This window comes from Podarcis vaucheri (assembly GCF_965113315.1).
Source record: "Podarcis vaucheri genome assembly, chromosome: 7".
Classification (NCBI taxonomy): domain Eukaryota; kingdom Metazoa; phylum Chordata; class Lepidosauria; order Squamata; family Lacertidae; genus Podarcis; species Podarcis vaucheri.
Window position 1 is genome coordinate 29,882,150 of NC_138765.1, and position 17,083 is coordinate 29,899,232.

Consider the following 17,083-nt stretch of genomic DNA (forward strand, 5'->3'; position numbering starts at 1 on the left):
GCATGCTGTGCAGATTAAGTGCAGGCAGTAACTCAACAGGTGAAACTTTCCATTATCATGCTGATTCATGTATCTGTTGGAGAGTATTTCGATCCCACTTTTTAAATAGAGAAAGGAATTCACTTTGCTTTGAATTCTCATGCGACTCTACCTAGTGCACCCTTCTCAAAACAATATGCAAACCAGAACACAGCTATCCTTTGAAATCTGCACTTATCTGACTTTTACCACAGTTATCCTATCCTATTAAATGTGCATGAAAAATGTAGATATTGGCAAAATAAAAATAAAAGCCTTATATTAGAGAAAATTGCTTGAAATAATTGGCATACTAGACAAAATTCCACGAGGAGAGATATGCACCAAAATGCCTTTAAACACTGGCTGAAAACTTTTCATGGTCAGAGTAAACAATTAAAGAAAACACATTTCCATAATAGTGAGTTGACGGTTTATGTTTCTTTTTTTACACAATTTTTATTGCTATGTAGATTTTGTTGTAAACTGCTTTGATTTTTTTTTTAATGACATAGCGGTACATAAACAGCTAAATAACAATAAAGGCTTCATAAATTCCCACGAGCATTTTACAAAAAACCCTCAATCGGATGTGGAGAGCTGAAGTGAAGACTGGAGGAATGTCAGATTGTAAGCATGTGCGGGCAGAGACTTCTTGTTGTTTAGTCGTTTAGTCGTGTCCGACTCTTCATGACCCCATGGACCAGAGCACGCCAGGCACTCCTGTCTTCCACTGCCTCCCGCAGTTTGGTCAGGCTCATGTTTGTAGCTACGAGAACACTGTCCAACCATCTCATTCTCTGTCGTCCCCTTCTCCTTGTGCCCTCCATCTTTCCCAGCATCAGGGTCTTTTCCAGGGAGTCTTCTCTTCTCATGAGGTGGCCAAAGTGGGCAGAGACTATCTAGTTTTAACTGATTGTACTGTATGCCAGCCACTCTGGGAGCCTTTGGCTGAAGCGGGGTGCAAACGCTTCGAATAAGTAAACAAACAAACAAACAAACACAAATCGACAGATCTGACCCCGAGTTCAGCGTAATACTGTTGAGAAAGAGTCCCCCTTCCTTTAGTCTTTCGCAAAAACTGTGACGAGCCCAAGGACGCCAGAAAAACAAACCAAGCGCTGTGTCGCAAGGCGCGCGTGACGGAGTGGAGGGCAGGCGTAAGAGGATCCTGAAACGTGACAGATCCCCCTTCGGAAGAAATCGCCCTTCCTGGACAAATCATAGAATGGTAGAGTTGAAAGGGACCGGGAGGGTCATCTAGTCCAACCCCATTTCGCCCAACGTGGGGCTTGAACCCAGAACCCTGAGCTTAAGAAGAGTCTCATGCTCTACCAACTGAGCGCAAGGAAGCAGGCTTGGGATCCTTCAGCTTTCTCAACTTCTGCGCCTTCAGCCGTTTCTCTCCCCACTTTAGCAGCAAAACAATACAGAGCCCAACTCGGGTTCCGCCTCCTCCTCCCGCCTCCCGGCCCCCCGTCTCCTCCCACCGCGCCTCGGTGGCAAAGGGTGCGCCATGCCGGCCAATGCGCAAGCCGAGCGTCAGATTCGCCTCTAGAGGCGCAGCAGGAACCGAAGGAGGAAATGAAACTGCCCGCTGGCGTCTTTCTCAAAGAAGGGGCGCCCGCGGACCCGTCTTTTTCGGCTCGCGCTGAGAGCGAAGCAGCAGGAGAGCATGGGGGTCAGCCAGTCGCTGGGGCTGCCTCGTGGGAAGGGAGCCTTCCCGGTGGGCTGCACGGATGTCATGGTGGGGCAGACGCCAAAGGTACCGTGATTTGCTGGGGCAGGGATGGGGGCAGAAGTGAGGCTGGCCCAGCCTGTCAGCTTGGAGGGTCAACGAAGAAGGGAGCAGGGCTCCGCCGACCTGCTTCTTGTGGCATTTTTTTCTGTGTTTCCCTACTTGAAAATAGCTGGGGGTCTTGGCGGGCCACATAATGGGTCCGTCCCCCCGCCAGTGGTAGCCATTGTAATGCGCTGTGCTAGCTGCTGTGTGGTTTCTTTATTGCTTTACTGCATTCCTTACATTGTATTTTATTGCCTTACAAGTTGAGTACAGAACTCTAGGATTTTGATTGCCAGTGTCTTCACAGGCGTGAAGCTCAGGGGCGGCTGGTGGTTTACAGACCACGGCTTGGGAACCCCCAGTTCTGTCACACCAATTATTTCCCATCCCTTCCCCCTTCAAAAAAAAAGACTGGTTGGAGAGAGAGCATATTCTAACACAGCAGTCGTATGAATTGGGCAATTAGCGGTTTTGTATCTTGCCTTTATTATTTTTATTTGTTTATTAGATTGTTGTTTTTCTCACCCTCCACCATGACGTCCCATGGCAGGTTACAGTTCTTAATTAAAAATATTTTTATATCAGTTCAAACAATTTTCAGGGCAGAGAAAATAGGGTGGGTTTTTAAAAAATGTGTATATCACATTTCTAGCCCACCTTTTCTCTGAGGAACTCAAGGTGGCATTCCCCACAATAACCCTGCCGAGAAGCAGTGACAGGCCCAAGGTCACCTATTGAGCTTCATAGCCTAGTATGGATGACCACATAATGAAGGTGGCAGCCTTGCCTCTGTGGGGAGGGGGATTCCCCAACTTAGGGGCTGCCCGGGGGAAGGTAGTTTCCCGGGCCACCCCGGCTACCCTTTGCACTTCAGGTGGTGGTGAAATTATCCAGAGGGTGCCCTCTGCTGGTATCGTTGGTATCTCTGTGATGTTTCGTTTTGGTGACTCACTGTCACCAGGAAAGCCAGCCAAGGTTCTTTCGGGTTGGGGGAGACAGGGTTGGGCACAGAGGGAAAATGAATAATCTGGATGTCATCTAACAAGGTGGCCAACTTGCAGGAAACAAACGCAGCCTGATCTACTCCTGTGCCTTCAACATATTATTTTTATTAATTGAACATATGACAAGGAGAACATGCATGATCTATGCCTTCCGAAGTAAGAGGGCATAGCTCTGGCATGCTCTCTTGTGTAGCAGGGGGTGGGGAATCGCAGATCCAGGGGTGCAGATGCAGCCCTCCCAGCCTCTTGGTTTGACCCTTGGCATTCTCCACAAGCCACACCCCCTCACTGGCCTTGTGTCACTCCCTGCGGTGACAGGAAAGTGTCCTCTGAACCCTGATACTGTAGTGCCTCTTGCTTACTTAGATAAAGGAGAGGAAGAAATTTGTATGTTGAAACAAGCCTACTGTTCTGTGCAAAATATCCATATGCCTGGCACATTTTTATCTCTGGAGTCATCCTCCACTGTCATGTGGCCCCCAGAGGGCTGCCTAGGATGGAATGTGGCCCTCAGGCTGAGAAGGTTTCCTCCCCCTTTTGTACTGACTGAATTACATTAGGGCATAGGATGGGAACTGGGAGGCTGTGCCCAAAGCTTCACAGAAAAGGTGGGATTAGGAGAACAGGCTTTTTAATTTTCAAAATTAACTTTTTAAAACAAAACAAAATTTATGTGGTTACAGATAGCTAGATTTCCCCTTGTCCTAGGCACCCCCAACCCATGAAGGCACACACCTGATAGTTATTTTTTGTTGACAATAGCGCCCTGACACCCCTCCCATGCTTTCCGCAATACAAATGTTAATGCTACCTACAAATATGAATTAAATAAAAAAGAATCATGAGATGGTTATCTGTTGCTTCGCAGAAACGTTAATAAATTTTAACTTGTTATACTCATCAAATGTATCCAGACTCTGAAGAGAAGCAGCTGAGATTATTGGTCCCATATAAATGCAGCAATGCTGGTATTCTGTTGGGCTCTTCCGATTTTGCTATATAATCAGTGAAGTCAGGCCAAATTTGTCCTTTTTGATTTGTCCCCTAAATAATCACACTTTAGTGATCAACTTCTCTGAAACTTGCTAAAAACATACCTTTTTATGCCACGCCTCTATAGAAAGGCCCTCCACATATTTCCAGTATCTAGAGATGAATAGTTTTGCAGCCATCAAAACAAATCCAAGTACAGTTTTAACTTTTCCCATCTTTGTTCTGGTTGCCCCCAGATACTTCCCAGTGCCAGTGAGGGCTCTGGTAACAAGTCCTGTGCTGTAACTTGGATTAATTTCAGTAAGCGCAAAGGAGACCTCATTCCTACGGACTTTAATGAAGAAAAAGGTGGTGGTGGTGGGAGAAAGTGTAGAGTCCTCCTTCTCCAGGCAGGCGCTTGAGTTTACACTACAATCTCTTTTCTCTTCCTCAGGGCCTCTTCTTCCGCTTATTTTACCCCTGCATCCAGCAGGATGGGGCAGAACAGCCCTTTTGGATCCCTCGCTATGAGTACTACTATGGAATCTCTGACTACTTGAACATGAACAGGAAATGGTGTGCCCCACTGCTAAGCGTGACTTTCGGTAAGGGGTTTGCCGGCTGCCAGCATCTTGGTGCAGTGGTGCTGCTTTTGTGCCCTTCTTCTACCTGTAACCCTTAAGATCTTGAAATTTGCTCATACCAGCGGTACCATCAGGGCAGGACTTTGGGACAGAAACGTGGGGCTCTGCTCAGCAGAATGAACTGGGATTCCCCCGCCTCCCAAATGCAGCAGTTGCTGGCTTGCAACAATTTGAAGTAACATCACATCTGCACCATATGTTTAAAGTAATTAGAATCCTGGGAACTTTAGTTTGCTATGGGTGCCAGGAATTGTAGGGGTAAACTACAGTTCCCATGATTTTTTGGGGGGAGGAGTCATGTGCTTTAAATATATAGTGCAGTAAAAGCATCTATTGGAAGAGAGACATAAGATCAGTCAATCCAGTGTCTTAAATTTACTTAACTTGTGCCACCAGTACAAGCAAGAACTACGTCCGGTAGATGCCGCTAACTTGCTACGTGCACCTTGCAGGGAATGCAAAAGGGTTGTGCCTTTTGTATCTGAAACAATTCTGAACTTCAAGAAACCACTAAGAAAAGATGAGAGAGTGAAAGGTTTTCTTGGGTAGCGTAGCATAATTGGGATAGTGAAGCACTGACCACTTGCTGCATACCAAGGCCTTGGAACATTCATATATGACCATTGATTTCCACAGGTTCGTGCAAGATCCCTGTGAGCTGGGATGCTCCTTTTAAACCATGTTCCCACAAGTATCCGTTGATCATATTCTCCCACGGATTAGGAGCCTTTCGGTAAGTTTTTTCTGCTTACATTTCCTTCATCTTTGCAAGACCTCCTGCGGACTGATAAAATGGACAGTGCAAATGATAAAGTGAATGATGATACGTGGCTTGTCTGGTACAGTATACGTAAATCCACCACTAATGCAGTGTTGCATTGCATCAATGACATGTTGCAAGATACACCTCCAGAAAAACACACCCAAGTCTAGAAGGGCCTTTAGGCCGGAACGGCTGCTACTGGGTGACTGTAGAAGGAGAGGAGGCCCAATGGAGCTGGCCTTTCAGCAAAGGACAGTAATGCTGGGGAAAACAATGGATTGTGACCAAGAGGTCACTGCATTAGCCTGTAGCAATCTACAGTGGTACCTCGGGTTACAGACGCTTCAGGTTACAGACTCTGCTAACCCAGAAATAGTACCTTGGGTTAGGAGCTTTGCTTCAGGATGAGAACAGAAATCGTGCGCTGGCAGCAGCGGGAGGTCCCATTAGCTGAAGTGGTACCTCAGGTTAAGAACAGTTCCAGGTTAAGAACGGACCTCTGAAACGAATTAAGTTCTTAACTTGAAGTACCACTGTACCTGGCATTTCTTTGGCACTTCAGAGTATCCAACGTGCGTCACAATCTTTAGCATTCCTGGAGTTCTTAAAACAGGCAGTGTTCCTTGTCTGAGTGGCATTTTTGGGCACAATCATCTGGAACAAGACAAGTCCTCTAGCTGCTTATAGGGCACTAAAACTGCCAACAGGTTTGGATCTATTTCAAGAGGGATTGGAAAGATGCCTTAGATGTGAAAAACCCGCTCTCTGCCGTCCAGTCTTCCCACAAATCCTTGTGAGCTCATTAGAATGCACCAAGGGATAAATATCGACTAGAACGGCTTAGTTCACATGAGCCCAGACACATCTTGGATTAGACTTTGGGTGAATGGTTGTTGCTTTTTAAAGTGCATTTAGTGTTAGCTGTGATCTTGTGTTTAATTCCCCTCCCAAACTGACTCCCCGTTTACACTACCATTGTAAACAGGATTTCTATGTAGGAAGCTGCAAGGAACCATAGAAGTCGCATTTTTCTTTGGAGGGAGACTGAGCAACAGCGAGGCTACTACAACCGGTTTCATACCATACACTGCAATAACATTTTAAACACTTGTGACTTTTCCCAAAGAATTCTGGGAGTTGTAGTTTGTTAAAGGTGCTGGGGGTTGTTAGGAGACACCTATTCCCCTCACAGAGCTACAATTCCCAGAGGTACATGGGAAAAAGGATTGATTTTGTTAAACCACACTGTGAATTGTACCTCTATGAGGGGAATAGGCGTCTTCTAACAACTTTCAGCACCCCTAACAAACTACACTTCCCAGGATTATTTTATGGATGCTATGACTGTTTAAAGTGGTGTCATCAGGCTTTAAATGTACAGTGTAAAGGTGGTCTGAAGGAGCATGGAGGGGGGGTGCCAGGTTTTAGTGTTCTACACTCAGGGCTGCATGCGATTCAATATTTTGTAGATGATTTCAGGTGACCCAAAGCTTACTGAGGGGTGTAGAATGCGAATTTCTGATCTGGGTCATCATCACACCTTTGAATGTTTTGCCAGCAGAGCAGTTATGTTCAGAGAAATGTATTGTGCATCTTGAAGAGGACAGTCTCCTGGACAGAGAGAGATAGCATACAGGTAGATTAATTTTTATTTTGAGGTTCAGGAGCAGACACACTTTGATCTGTAGCCCAGGTGTTGGGACCTATGGTCCCCTGGATGCTACTGAACTACAACTCCCATCATCCCTTGCCATTGGCCACACTTACTGGATCTGGGAGGAGTTGTAGTTCAACAATAACTGAAGGATCAAAAGTTCCCACACACTTCCTGTGGCATTCTAGATGTTGCTGAACTACAGTTCCCATCATCCTTGGCCATTGGCCATGCTCAATGGGGCTGATGGGAGTGGTAGTCCAACAAGATTTTGAGGGCACTAGCTATGTAGTAGATTCCTAGAAACAGATGCATCCAACATATTTTAATAAGTAATTTTAGTTTATACAGTTGTACCTTAGTTCTCAAACAAAATGCGTTCAGGGAGTCTGTTCAACTTCTGGAACTGTTCGAAAGCCAAGACGTGGCTTCCAGTTGGCTGCAGGAACATCCTGCATCTAATCAGAAGCCGTTATTTGTAACGTTATCTTCTCTGTTTCAATTTCCAGAACTGTGTACTCTGCCATCTGTGTTGAAATGGCTTCGCGTGGTTTTGTGGTGATGGCACTTGAGCACAGGTGAGAGGTGGAATCCCTTTAGAACAGGAAAACATCCCATTGTTTGTGTGCTTTGGTATGACTCTGATATTTGACTCTGATATGCTGCAGTTGCCCACCTCACTCACATGTGCATTTGCTGGATTCATCCACGGTTTGTAAGCATCTATTCCCACAATTCCAGCAGTATGAAAGGGATCTTGGTATCTAAAAGAGCAAAAGGAGAGTGTGTGAAATAATCCTGTGGGACTAAAATACATTCCTACAATCTCGGTTCCAACTGGGACTCTGGAAGATTTGAGGTGCCGAACTGGACCCATCTTCTTTGCCCAGGGAAGCCGACTTATAAAAAATATTGGGGGAGCCCGCGAAAGCTCATGAATAATAAATAAGCTCATGAATATGCAGATAAAGTGGCGCCGCCTCCTCGTGAGCGAATAGGGGAGAGCGTGCTGCGCCTATTAATCAGCTCCGAAGGAAATTGGGTGGAGCTTTTGCTCGGGAGGGAGGGCAGGAGGCATGCAGCCCGACCCTGTGCATTTTGGGCTGGGGGAGGGGCGGGGGCGGCGCTCTGCTGGAGGGGCGCCTGAGATTATTGGGGGGGCGGAGTCCCCCAAACGAATTTTTGAGGGGGCTCGGGCCCCCTCAGGCCCCATGGAGTCAGCGCCTATGTCTTTGCCTAACTGCCTGTACTTGGTTTGTTTTTCCCCAGAGACCATTCTGCCTCTGCCACTTACTTTTGCAAGTTGGATCCTGAAACGCCAGACTTCCCTGAGGCTCAGATACGGGAAGAATGGCTCTCGTATCGAGGGGTGCCGAAAGGTCAGAAGGAGTTTCGCTTCCGAAACCCACAGGTATGCTCTGATTTAAACACACACACACACACACAAACATTTGTTTTGTTCTTAGTCGACTCCTCTATGGTGCAAAGAAGAATAAATATTTGAAATATACTTGGAGTCGAGTGTGAATTTCATTCTCTTTATTCAGCTCGTAGCAGGAATGAATGAAACTTTCCCCAAAACGTCTAGCTATATATACATTATTTACACAATGGGCCCCACGTGATTGGCTAATTCCGGGCTACTCCTGTAGGCCAGTCAGGTTGCGGATTCACCTCCTCCAGGAGCCTGATTGGCTGCTCCTGCAGACCAATCAGACCGCTGCATTCTGGATCCTATTGTTCTAGGATTCAGCTCAGTACATAACTATATTAAAATCTTAATATCCCTTGGCAGACTTCCCTGCTAGCAACCAGTCCAAAAAGGTTTTGTAGTACTTCTTTTTTTTAAAAAAAAAAAGTTTGAGCACCTCTCTGTGTGCCCTTGCAGCTTGAACTTGGCACAAAGATTGTGTTTTTCAAAGCAGGGGTGGCACCCTCCAGACGTTACTGGACTATAAATCCCATCATGCCTGAAAATTGGCCATGTTGTCTGATGGAAGCTGGACAACATCAGGAGAGGTACATGCTCCTCACCGTTGGCTGAACTTGGATCACAAAGAGTGTTTTCAAGGTATTATAAGCTGCTGTGATCAAAGTCATTTAAGGTAGTTTACCACTCCTCCGTGCCCGAAAATCCAAGAAAGGTTAACAGAACATTGATCTATATCTTGAGTCTACTCTTATCAGTAGGGGAAGTTAGAACATGGGTTGTCAGAGGCAAGGCCTTCACAGTGGTGGCCCCAAGGATGTGGAAGGTTCTTCCCATCCTTGCAGGTTTCAGGGTTGCCTGAAGAAAAGGGTGGTTAGACTTGTCATCTTTTGAAAATTGTTTAAAATACGACCCTGCATAAATAAATAATAAAAAGCCCATAGTAGAATTTTTGTGGCTGGCATTTGGTTCAGCTGGCTCTTTGTCAGGGACATTTGACATGTCTCTGGGTGCTCTTCTCTCTGCTTTTTATGTTTTTTATTTTCATTTTCAATTTTGCCTTGCAAAATTTGGAGGAGTTCAGATCTCAAAGGAAGGCTGCGTTTCAGTTTGTGTATTGTTTCAGAAAGTGTGAATTTGATCCCTGATCCCTGCTCCAGACTAATCACAAACTGTAAGCAAGGTTTGCCTTATGATTTACAAATTGTGATTTGTTCGGAAGAGTTAAGCAACAAGCCTGGATGCCAGGCTTTCAACTCCTATTCTGTTTTCACACAAGCACTTTTTAAATAGGGCTTAACCTCATTAAAGCCAGCTAACGAACAAGAGGATTAACCATAGACCTTCTTCTTGTTGTTGCAGCTTCATCAAAGAGCAAACGAATGCATACGAGGACTTAAGTTGATTCGGAGTATCGATAGCGGCAAGGATGTCGTCAACCTCTTGCACACAGATTTTGATCTGTCTGTGCTGAAGGTAAAACACATTGCACTCTTCTGGTCTGTCATGTGATATGAGGCAACCGTATACCTTACTTAATGGCTTGCCAGAGAGCAAATGGCGCTTAGTTCTAAATAACTGCTTCTACTAATTTCTGTGCCACAGCTGAAGTTTGTGTTCACAGCTGCTTAAGGTAGGTCACCATTGTTCCCATTTTACAGACGGGAGGACTGAGGCTGGTTGCTCTGTGTTCATGGCAGAGAAGATATTTCAATCTAGGTCCCCATAGGTAGCTCTCAAGCTTGAGGAAATCTTTTCTATGTCAGCTTTGTGTGCTAAGAAACCAGTGTGTATTGCTGGGGATTCTGGGAGCTGCTATTCTTTCTCCCTAGCAGCATCCCAGTGGTAGAATGCTCTCCCCCAAGAGACCCGCCTGCCATCTACATCAATGTCATTTCAGTACTAGATTAAGAACTTAAATTTTTTTCCCATAATCTTTAATTTAACCTGTTATCTCTTTCACTTCTCTCTCTCTCTCTCTCTCTCTCTCTGTGTGTGTGTTGGGGGGGCGCTTTTAATGGATCTCTGAACTAGAGGCAGTTGTACCAATTCACCTTGCTTCAGAAGTCAATACAAGGCATACCACTGCAGAATAAGCAAACATAGTAGCAGCAGACAGGAGACAGTAGGGGATGCTGGAAGCTGCCTTCTACTGAGTCAGACCATTGCTCCGTGTAGCTCAGTATTGTTGACACTGACTGGCAGCATCTCTCCCGCATTTCAGGCAGGGGACATTTCCTGCCTAGAGTTGACAGGGATTGAATCTGAGACCTGAAGAACACACCACAGATGCTCTGCCACTGAGCTGAGCTACGTCCCTTCCCTGTGGCTGGGGCAGCAATCCTGGATGTGAAAACAGGAAGGGTGCAAGCATGTTCTTTTATGAGTGCCTATGTGCACCTGTAAAACTACTGTGGGCTAGTCCGTTAGGGCAGAGGGGACACTGTCCCAACAACCTCTGTCTACCTCCAGCCAGTCGTCCCCCCCACCTGCCCTTTTAAATCCCACCTGGGGGTGTCCTCGGCTATCAGCTTCCTCCTCCTTAGCCTCCGTGTTGTCCTTGTAGAACTCAGCAGGGAGGAGGAAGGGAAGACAATGAGAATTACTTTGCTCTGGCTCTACATTCCGTTGGCTTCCCTGCCTTCTGCCCTCCCAGTCCCAATAGGCAGCTGCCACCACTGTGTAAAACATTGCAGGGTATACATGGAGATGATTCACGCAAGCAACCTCGGGCTGCTTCTGTTAACAGCCTGGCCTCGCTCGCACCCACCTCCCATCTGTCTTCCTCCTCCTGAGGCCTCCCTGTGATTGTATCCTTTGGTCACCAGGGGGAGCCAGACCCTGTTTTGCTTTTCTCAAAAGGTACATCTTGGCCACGTGGGAGCAGAATCAGCAGAAAGAAACAAAAGAAAGGCTCTCCAAAGCATTTTGTTGCTGCCTCTCCTTTTTTTGTTTCTCAAAATCCTTCTGTGTCCTCTCCTAGTCCCTTCTTGCTTTCCTCCTCCTGATATGTAGCAAGCCTCATTCACGTTACCAGCCCTGCAGAAGCTGTTGCATCACGTACCCTGCTTCCTTCAAGACCTGCCAGCAGTGGCTTCTGCAGAAAGCCACCAAGGAACCTTATAAGGCAGGGGGGGTGGAACCTTCTTTGGCTGCACAGGCCAGATCCTTATCAGGAGTGGCCACATGGAACATATTTGGCAGGTGGGCAGGGCCACCACCTGTCAGTCACTTGGCGCTGCAATGACATCAGGCGATATGGTGCTTTGAAGTCCCAGGGTCAGGACTTCAAAGCACTTTGCAGGCAGCAAGGTTCTACTAAAACAGAGGAGGGAGAACTTCATCTTAGCAGGGGTTTCAATGCAAGCCCCTTCATGATCAGAAAGGGGTTCATACTGAATCCTGCTAAACTGACCAACCAAACTCAACTAGGGGCGGGGCCTTTTCTGGTGGGGACCCCCCCCCCCACCGGGAATGCCCCCTTTTGCTGGTTGGTGGAAGCCCTGGCTTTCAAAAAACCTTTTAGGCAATTGTGCCACTTTTGTTAGCTCAGTTCTGCGTTTTGATTCATTAAACAGGTTGGACAGTGCTAACGTTTAAAACCTTGGGGCTTTTTAGGGATTGTTTGTACTATTTGAGTCAAAAGAGATGGCGTCGTATTTTTAAACCAATTCCGGCAACAATCGATTCAGGAGATCCTTGAACATATAATCTCCCCATACCTTGTAGCCACGACTCTCTTAGCATTCCTTGGTGATAGTTTGTTGAAGAATGAAATCTCTGGGGAGTGGCTTCAACTTTCAGAGGTTTCCTTCCCTTCCCTTCCATTCTAGGACAACGTGGATTTGTCCAAAGTCTCCGTCATGGGCCACTCTTTTGGAGGAACGACGGCTGTGCTGGCTCTTGTTAAAGAAGCCCAGTTTAAGTGAGTATGCTCTAGAGGCTGCCTGGGAGACTTTGGGGCAGCCTATTTTTAAAAACCTCAGAGTGGTAGCTGGGGACGTCCTTCTAGTAACACGCTGCCTGGTGGGAATTCAAGGCCTTGGTTACCTGGTTTTATCTCCCCCTGCAGGTGTGCTGTTGCCCTCGATGCCTGGATGTTCCCTTTGGAGAACTCTGTCTACCCGAAAGTGACCAAGCCGGTGCTTTTTGTCAACACTGAGTCCTTCCAGACTGCGGAGAGCGTGGCCAAAATGAAAAAGATCAGTGCTGTGAGCAAGGAAACCAAGGTTATAACCATCCTGTAAGTCTGAAGGTCTGGACTTGCTCAACTGGTGTGATCAGAGCTTTGTCATAATACAGCTCTACACAGGGAGTAAATGATTGCAGGTTTGCAATCTGAAGCGGCTGTGACGCATAGAGGAAGTGAGGAGGGGGAATGAGACAGACAGGGGAGGGTTGAGATGATAAGCAGAAAAAGAGATGAAAACCCGTTTGCAAAAGCACAAGGAAAGGATAATAAAACATAAAAGAGGAGTGCGGAGTCCCAAAAGAACCAAGATAGGATCAGCCATCAGAAATGACATGCCGCCTTGATTCATACTTAAACTGCTCAGTTCTTTATTATTGCAGTCACAGATCAGCCACTAAATTACAATCAAACACATGCAATTAGCAATTTACGAGCCAGCAGACTATGAAAAATTAACAGCCCAGCCCAAAATCTAAGACGTGTGTGTGTGTGTGGTTCACAGGTATGCTTAGGATGGATTACTGAGTAAAAAGATCCGGTTCCTAGTCATGCATTCTGATGCACAGAATTTTGCCACTTTGGTAGTAATTTCATTAGGAGTGTCTTGACAGGAAGAGGAGGGAGGTGTAAAAATTATCAACTCTTCCTGAGAAATTAATTTGAATGGGTGTAATATATAGGGAGCAAATGTCTTTATAGTATGAACAGTATAGTTATGCATGCTCAGCCATTTTGATGCCCAATTGACAAGGGCAGACACATTGGTTACACATTTACCAGTATGGCAAGTGCTAAATGGTTAAAGCAGGTCTAAGTGAAAGCTCTGCTATAATATTTGGGAATTTCTAGAGCGTAAAGGTAATCGGCTAGAACAAAGCTTTTGCTGCAGTTTCCAGCTGCTGGTACACTCAACAAACTTAAGCTGTGCAAAGTTCATTTGGGATTTGGAGGTCAAATTCGTAGGAAACTATTTTTTAACCAGCAGTTAAATAAACGTGGCATTTTCCCTTTAAAGAAGGGGCCTGGTGGATCAGACCTAAGGCTGGGGGAGAAGTTTGATTCAGTTGTGTTTAAAGGCAAAGGTACCTAATCTGCACTTTCCGAAGTGGCCTCATCCTTCAAAATGGGCACTTCTCTGAATTTTGTGCTGCAGTTTTCCTGCCAACTGTTGTGTGCAAAAATGCATATACTAGGGCAGTGTGTGCATACAAATGCATATGTTCATGAAAAGAGCATTGTCAAAGTGCTTGTGTCCACTTCTCAGGGGTACAGTCCACCAGAGTCAGACGGATTTCACCTTCCTTGCGGGGAACCTCATGAACAGAGTCTTCAGAACCAGAGGCACCATCGACCCCTACCAGGGCCTTGACATCACCAGCCAGGCCTCTCTTGCCTTCCTGCAGAAACACCTCCGTAAGTCAATGTGGCGGTGGTGTTTATGGACCATGCCTTTGGAGGAAGGTGGTGGTTGTTCCAGCGAGCTGGGAGGGTTTTAAAGAATTGCCATTTCCTCTGGGTACTAATGGATCCAGTGGTATTCTTCCTTTTAATGCTTGTAGCGGAGCCTTGCCAGCAGTTACATCATGTGCAATAATCATCTTCCTAGGCTAATCCCCATTTCTTTTCGTCCTTCCCTAGAGCTGAAAGAAGATTTTGATCAGTGGGATAGTCTTCTGGAAGGCGTTGGTGATTCTGTAGTTCCGGACAGCCCTTTGCAGAAGTCAAGCCTCTAGACCTGGGGGAACGAACTTATCTCTCTCAAGTGCTTTTGGCCAGTCTCTGTTTCCCCCAACTTATGAAGCTGGGAGGAGCAGGTTCTAAAAATCAGTCACTGTCCAGACACAGCACCTGCTATCAACTTCATGGTGGGTTTCTTCTTGCTGCTGCTACAAGAGTTCCCTAAACATGCTCCTGATCCCTCCAGGACTACAGAGAGGTGATCAGAAATGCTTCCATCTTTGGGGCTGATCTGTCTGTTCCTCTGTGATTGTTTGGAGGAATAGAAATAAGGAGACCCATCCTTGAGGAAGTTCTCTTGCACAAAGTCTTGCAGAAATGAAAGGGAGCTTGACCACAACATAGCACGTTTGGGTTGAATTCCCCCTTTGACAGTATCCTTTGCCATACAAAATTAGCAGAGTGCTTTTTTTGGAGTTGTGAAACATTTCTGAACAGGACAAAAAATGTCAGCCAAATAGTGGCATCAAGTGAATCAAGGATTGGGCCTAGTGGTCTACAGCTCATCATAGAAGCTAGAATGAAGATTATCCCAGGTTGGAGAAGTTCAGTGCTGTGTAGAAGCATCTCTCTCTGAATGCTTTCTTTATATATACCAGTTATTTCACAGATGTTCTCAGAACTATCATCATCATTCAGATTGATTCCTCTTGGTGCCTCTGTAGGCTTTTCTTTTTTTTAATTGTACCCAAACAGTAATGCAATCTCTTTGGGGCATAGTGAATCTCTCTGTACAGTTACAATAGGCCAAATGTAGCAAAAACGGTGTAGGGAAGCAATTGTGACTTTGATTTCTACAAAATAGAGATCCTGGTCCTTAAATATGTCTTGAAATAATATCTTCTGGCCCTCACAACTCCTTTAATCATGGAGAAGTGGGCATTAGCCGTAGTTATACATCTGTGTGAGATGGAAACTCCTCTTCAGCTGGCCTGCAGGCTAAGAAAAGAACTTCTAGTGATACCATCATAGGGAAGGGATGCCTTGTACCAAGAATGCACCTGGGGGCTTGTGAGCCCCAAAAGTGTTAATGCAGCCCTAATTAATATAAGCCAAGGCTTATATTATGAGGCCTGGGATTGCTACCGTGGAGGGGCGAGGGAGGTATGGCGGTGGGGGCAGATGTTACAGGCGAAGGGGATCGAGATATGGATACGCTCGTACCCTTTCCAATCTGCGCCCCATCCCGAGGGACGAGGGTAGGGTGAGCAAGGATTACTCACCTCCGTCACTGGTGCTGTGCAATGCCAGGTCTATAGGCAATAAAACCGCCACCCTGCGAGATTTCTTTATCTCGCAGGGGGTCGACCTGGCTTGTGTGACGGAGACCTGGGTGCGCGAAGGGGCAACAGTTACCTTACGAGAGATGGCGCCCCCGGGTTTCTCTGTCCTCCACCAGTCGCGGACTGTGGGCCGGGGGGGAGGGGTGGCATTATTAATCCGGGAAGATTGTCCTTTCAGGGCTCTACCATCGCCATCGATCCCCGGCATCGAATGTGTTGGCCTAGTGTGGGGCTCCGAGGAGAGCTTGGCTGTCTGGCTGGTGTACCGGCCACCTAGCGCACCAGCAGCCACCCTGTCAGGCCTGCTGGAGGCGGTGGCCGGCTGGGCCTTGGAGTTCCCTAACCTATTGGTATTGGGGGACTTCAACATCCATGCCGATGCCACTCCCTCCTCACAGGCTCTGGACCTGGTGTCTTCCATGGCGACACTAGGGCTCTCCCAGTTTGTTTCGGGCCCCACACATCAAGCAGGCCACACGCTGGATTTGATCTTTGGCGTCGGTATAGATGTGATCATGTCTCCTCCGACGAAGGTGCCATGGTCTGATCACTACGCTCTGAAAGCCAGGATTGACTTTCCACTCCCACCCTGCTTAGGTGGCGAGCCAATTTGGGCTCGCCCGCAGAGGCTGATGGACCCCGAGAGATTCCGCCAAGCCTTGCGGGACCTTGCTCCCCCTGGCGACTCATTGACTGAGCTTGTTGAGGGCTGGAATGCCCAGCTCCTGGCAGCCATCGATGAGATCGCACCTAAGCGCCCTCTGCGACCCCGCAGAAACCGGGCTCCCTGGTTTACCGAGGAGCTTCGGAAAATGAAGCGGGACCTCAGACGGCTAGAGCGAGTATGGCGGGGTGCCCGTGACGGAGCCTCAAGAACATCTTATAGGGCTTTTATGAAAACCTACGAGATGGCGGTGAAGGCTGCTAAGAAGTCATACTTCTCGGCCTCCATTGCATCCGCTAGCTCTCGCCCAGCGCAATTATTTAGCATAATCAGGTCTTTAACGTCCCTTGAGGGACAGCCAAATTTAAATAACAAATTGACACACGGCTGTGAGGCATTTGCGAGCTTTTTTGCGGAGAAGGTCTTGTCGCTCCGCCATGACCTCCCTGCCAATTTGGATACAATAAAGGAACTGGAGGCCCCTCGACTGTCCTCGGGTCCAGTATTGGACCACTTCGACCAGATATCCCCAGCCGATGTGGACAGACTCCTCCGAGCTGGAAAGCCCACCACTTGTCCTCTCGACCCGTGCCCGTCTTGGCTGATTAGAGCGTGTCCAGACGAGGTGCGGGCCCTCCTGGGGAATATCATCAATTTGTCCCTTGGCACGGGGACATTCCCAGGGGAACTGAAGGAGGCAGTGGTGCGCCCGCTCTTAAAGAAAACATCATTAGATCCTTTAGATCTATCCAATTACCGCCCGGTTTCGAATCTTCCGTTCCTGGGTAAGGTGATTGAGAGAGCGGTTGCTGAACAGCTTGGTGGGTTTCTGGATGAAACATTGGCTCTGGATCCATTCCAGTCTGGCTTCCGCGCTGGTCATGGGACCGAGACGGCTCTGGTCGCCCTAACAGATGACCTTCGTAGACAGCTGGATCGA

The 17,083-nt window shown here is 47.1% G+C and overlaps 1 protein-coding gene across 1 annotated transcript; it reads left to right on the forward strand.

The window, feature by feature from the left end:
- The first annotated feature begins 1,500 nt into the window (after positions 1-1,500).
- On the forward strand, positions 1,501-15,229 carry PAFAH2 (platelet activating factor acetylhydrolase 2). The gene is made up of 10 exons (XM_082231842.1): positions 1,501-1,783; positions 4,232-4,382; positions 5,058-5,154; positions 7,348-7,416; positions 8,108-8,249; positions 9,630-9,743; positions 12,101-12,192; positions 12,340-12,510; positions 13,724-13,872; positions 14,098-15,229. The coding sequence occupies exons 1-10, from the start codon at positions 1,694-1,696 to the stop codon at positions 14,190-14,192; spliced, it is 1,170 nt and encodes a 389-aa protein (XP_082087968.1). The 5' UTR covers positions 1,501-1,693; the 3' UTR covers positions 14,193-15,229.
- The last annotated feature ends 1,854 nt before the right edge of the window (positions 15,230-17,083 follow it).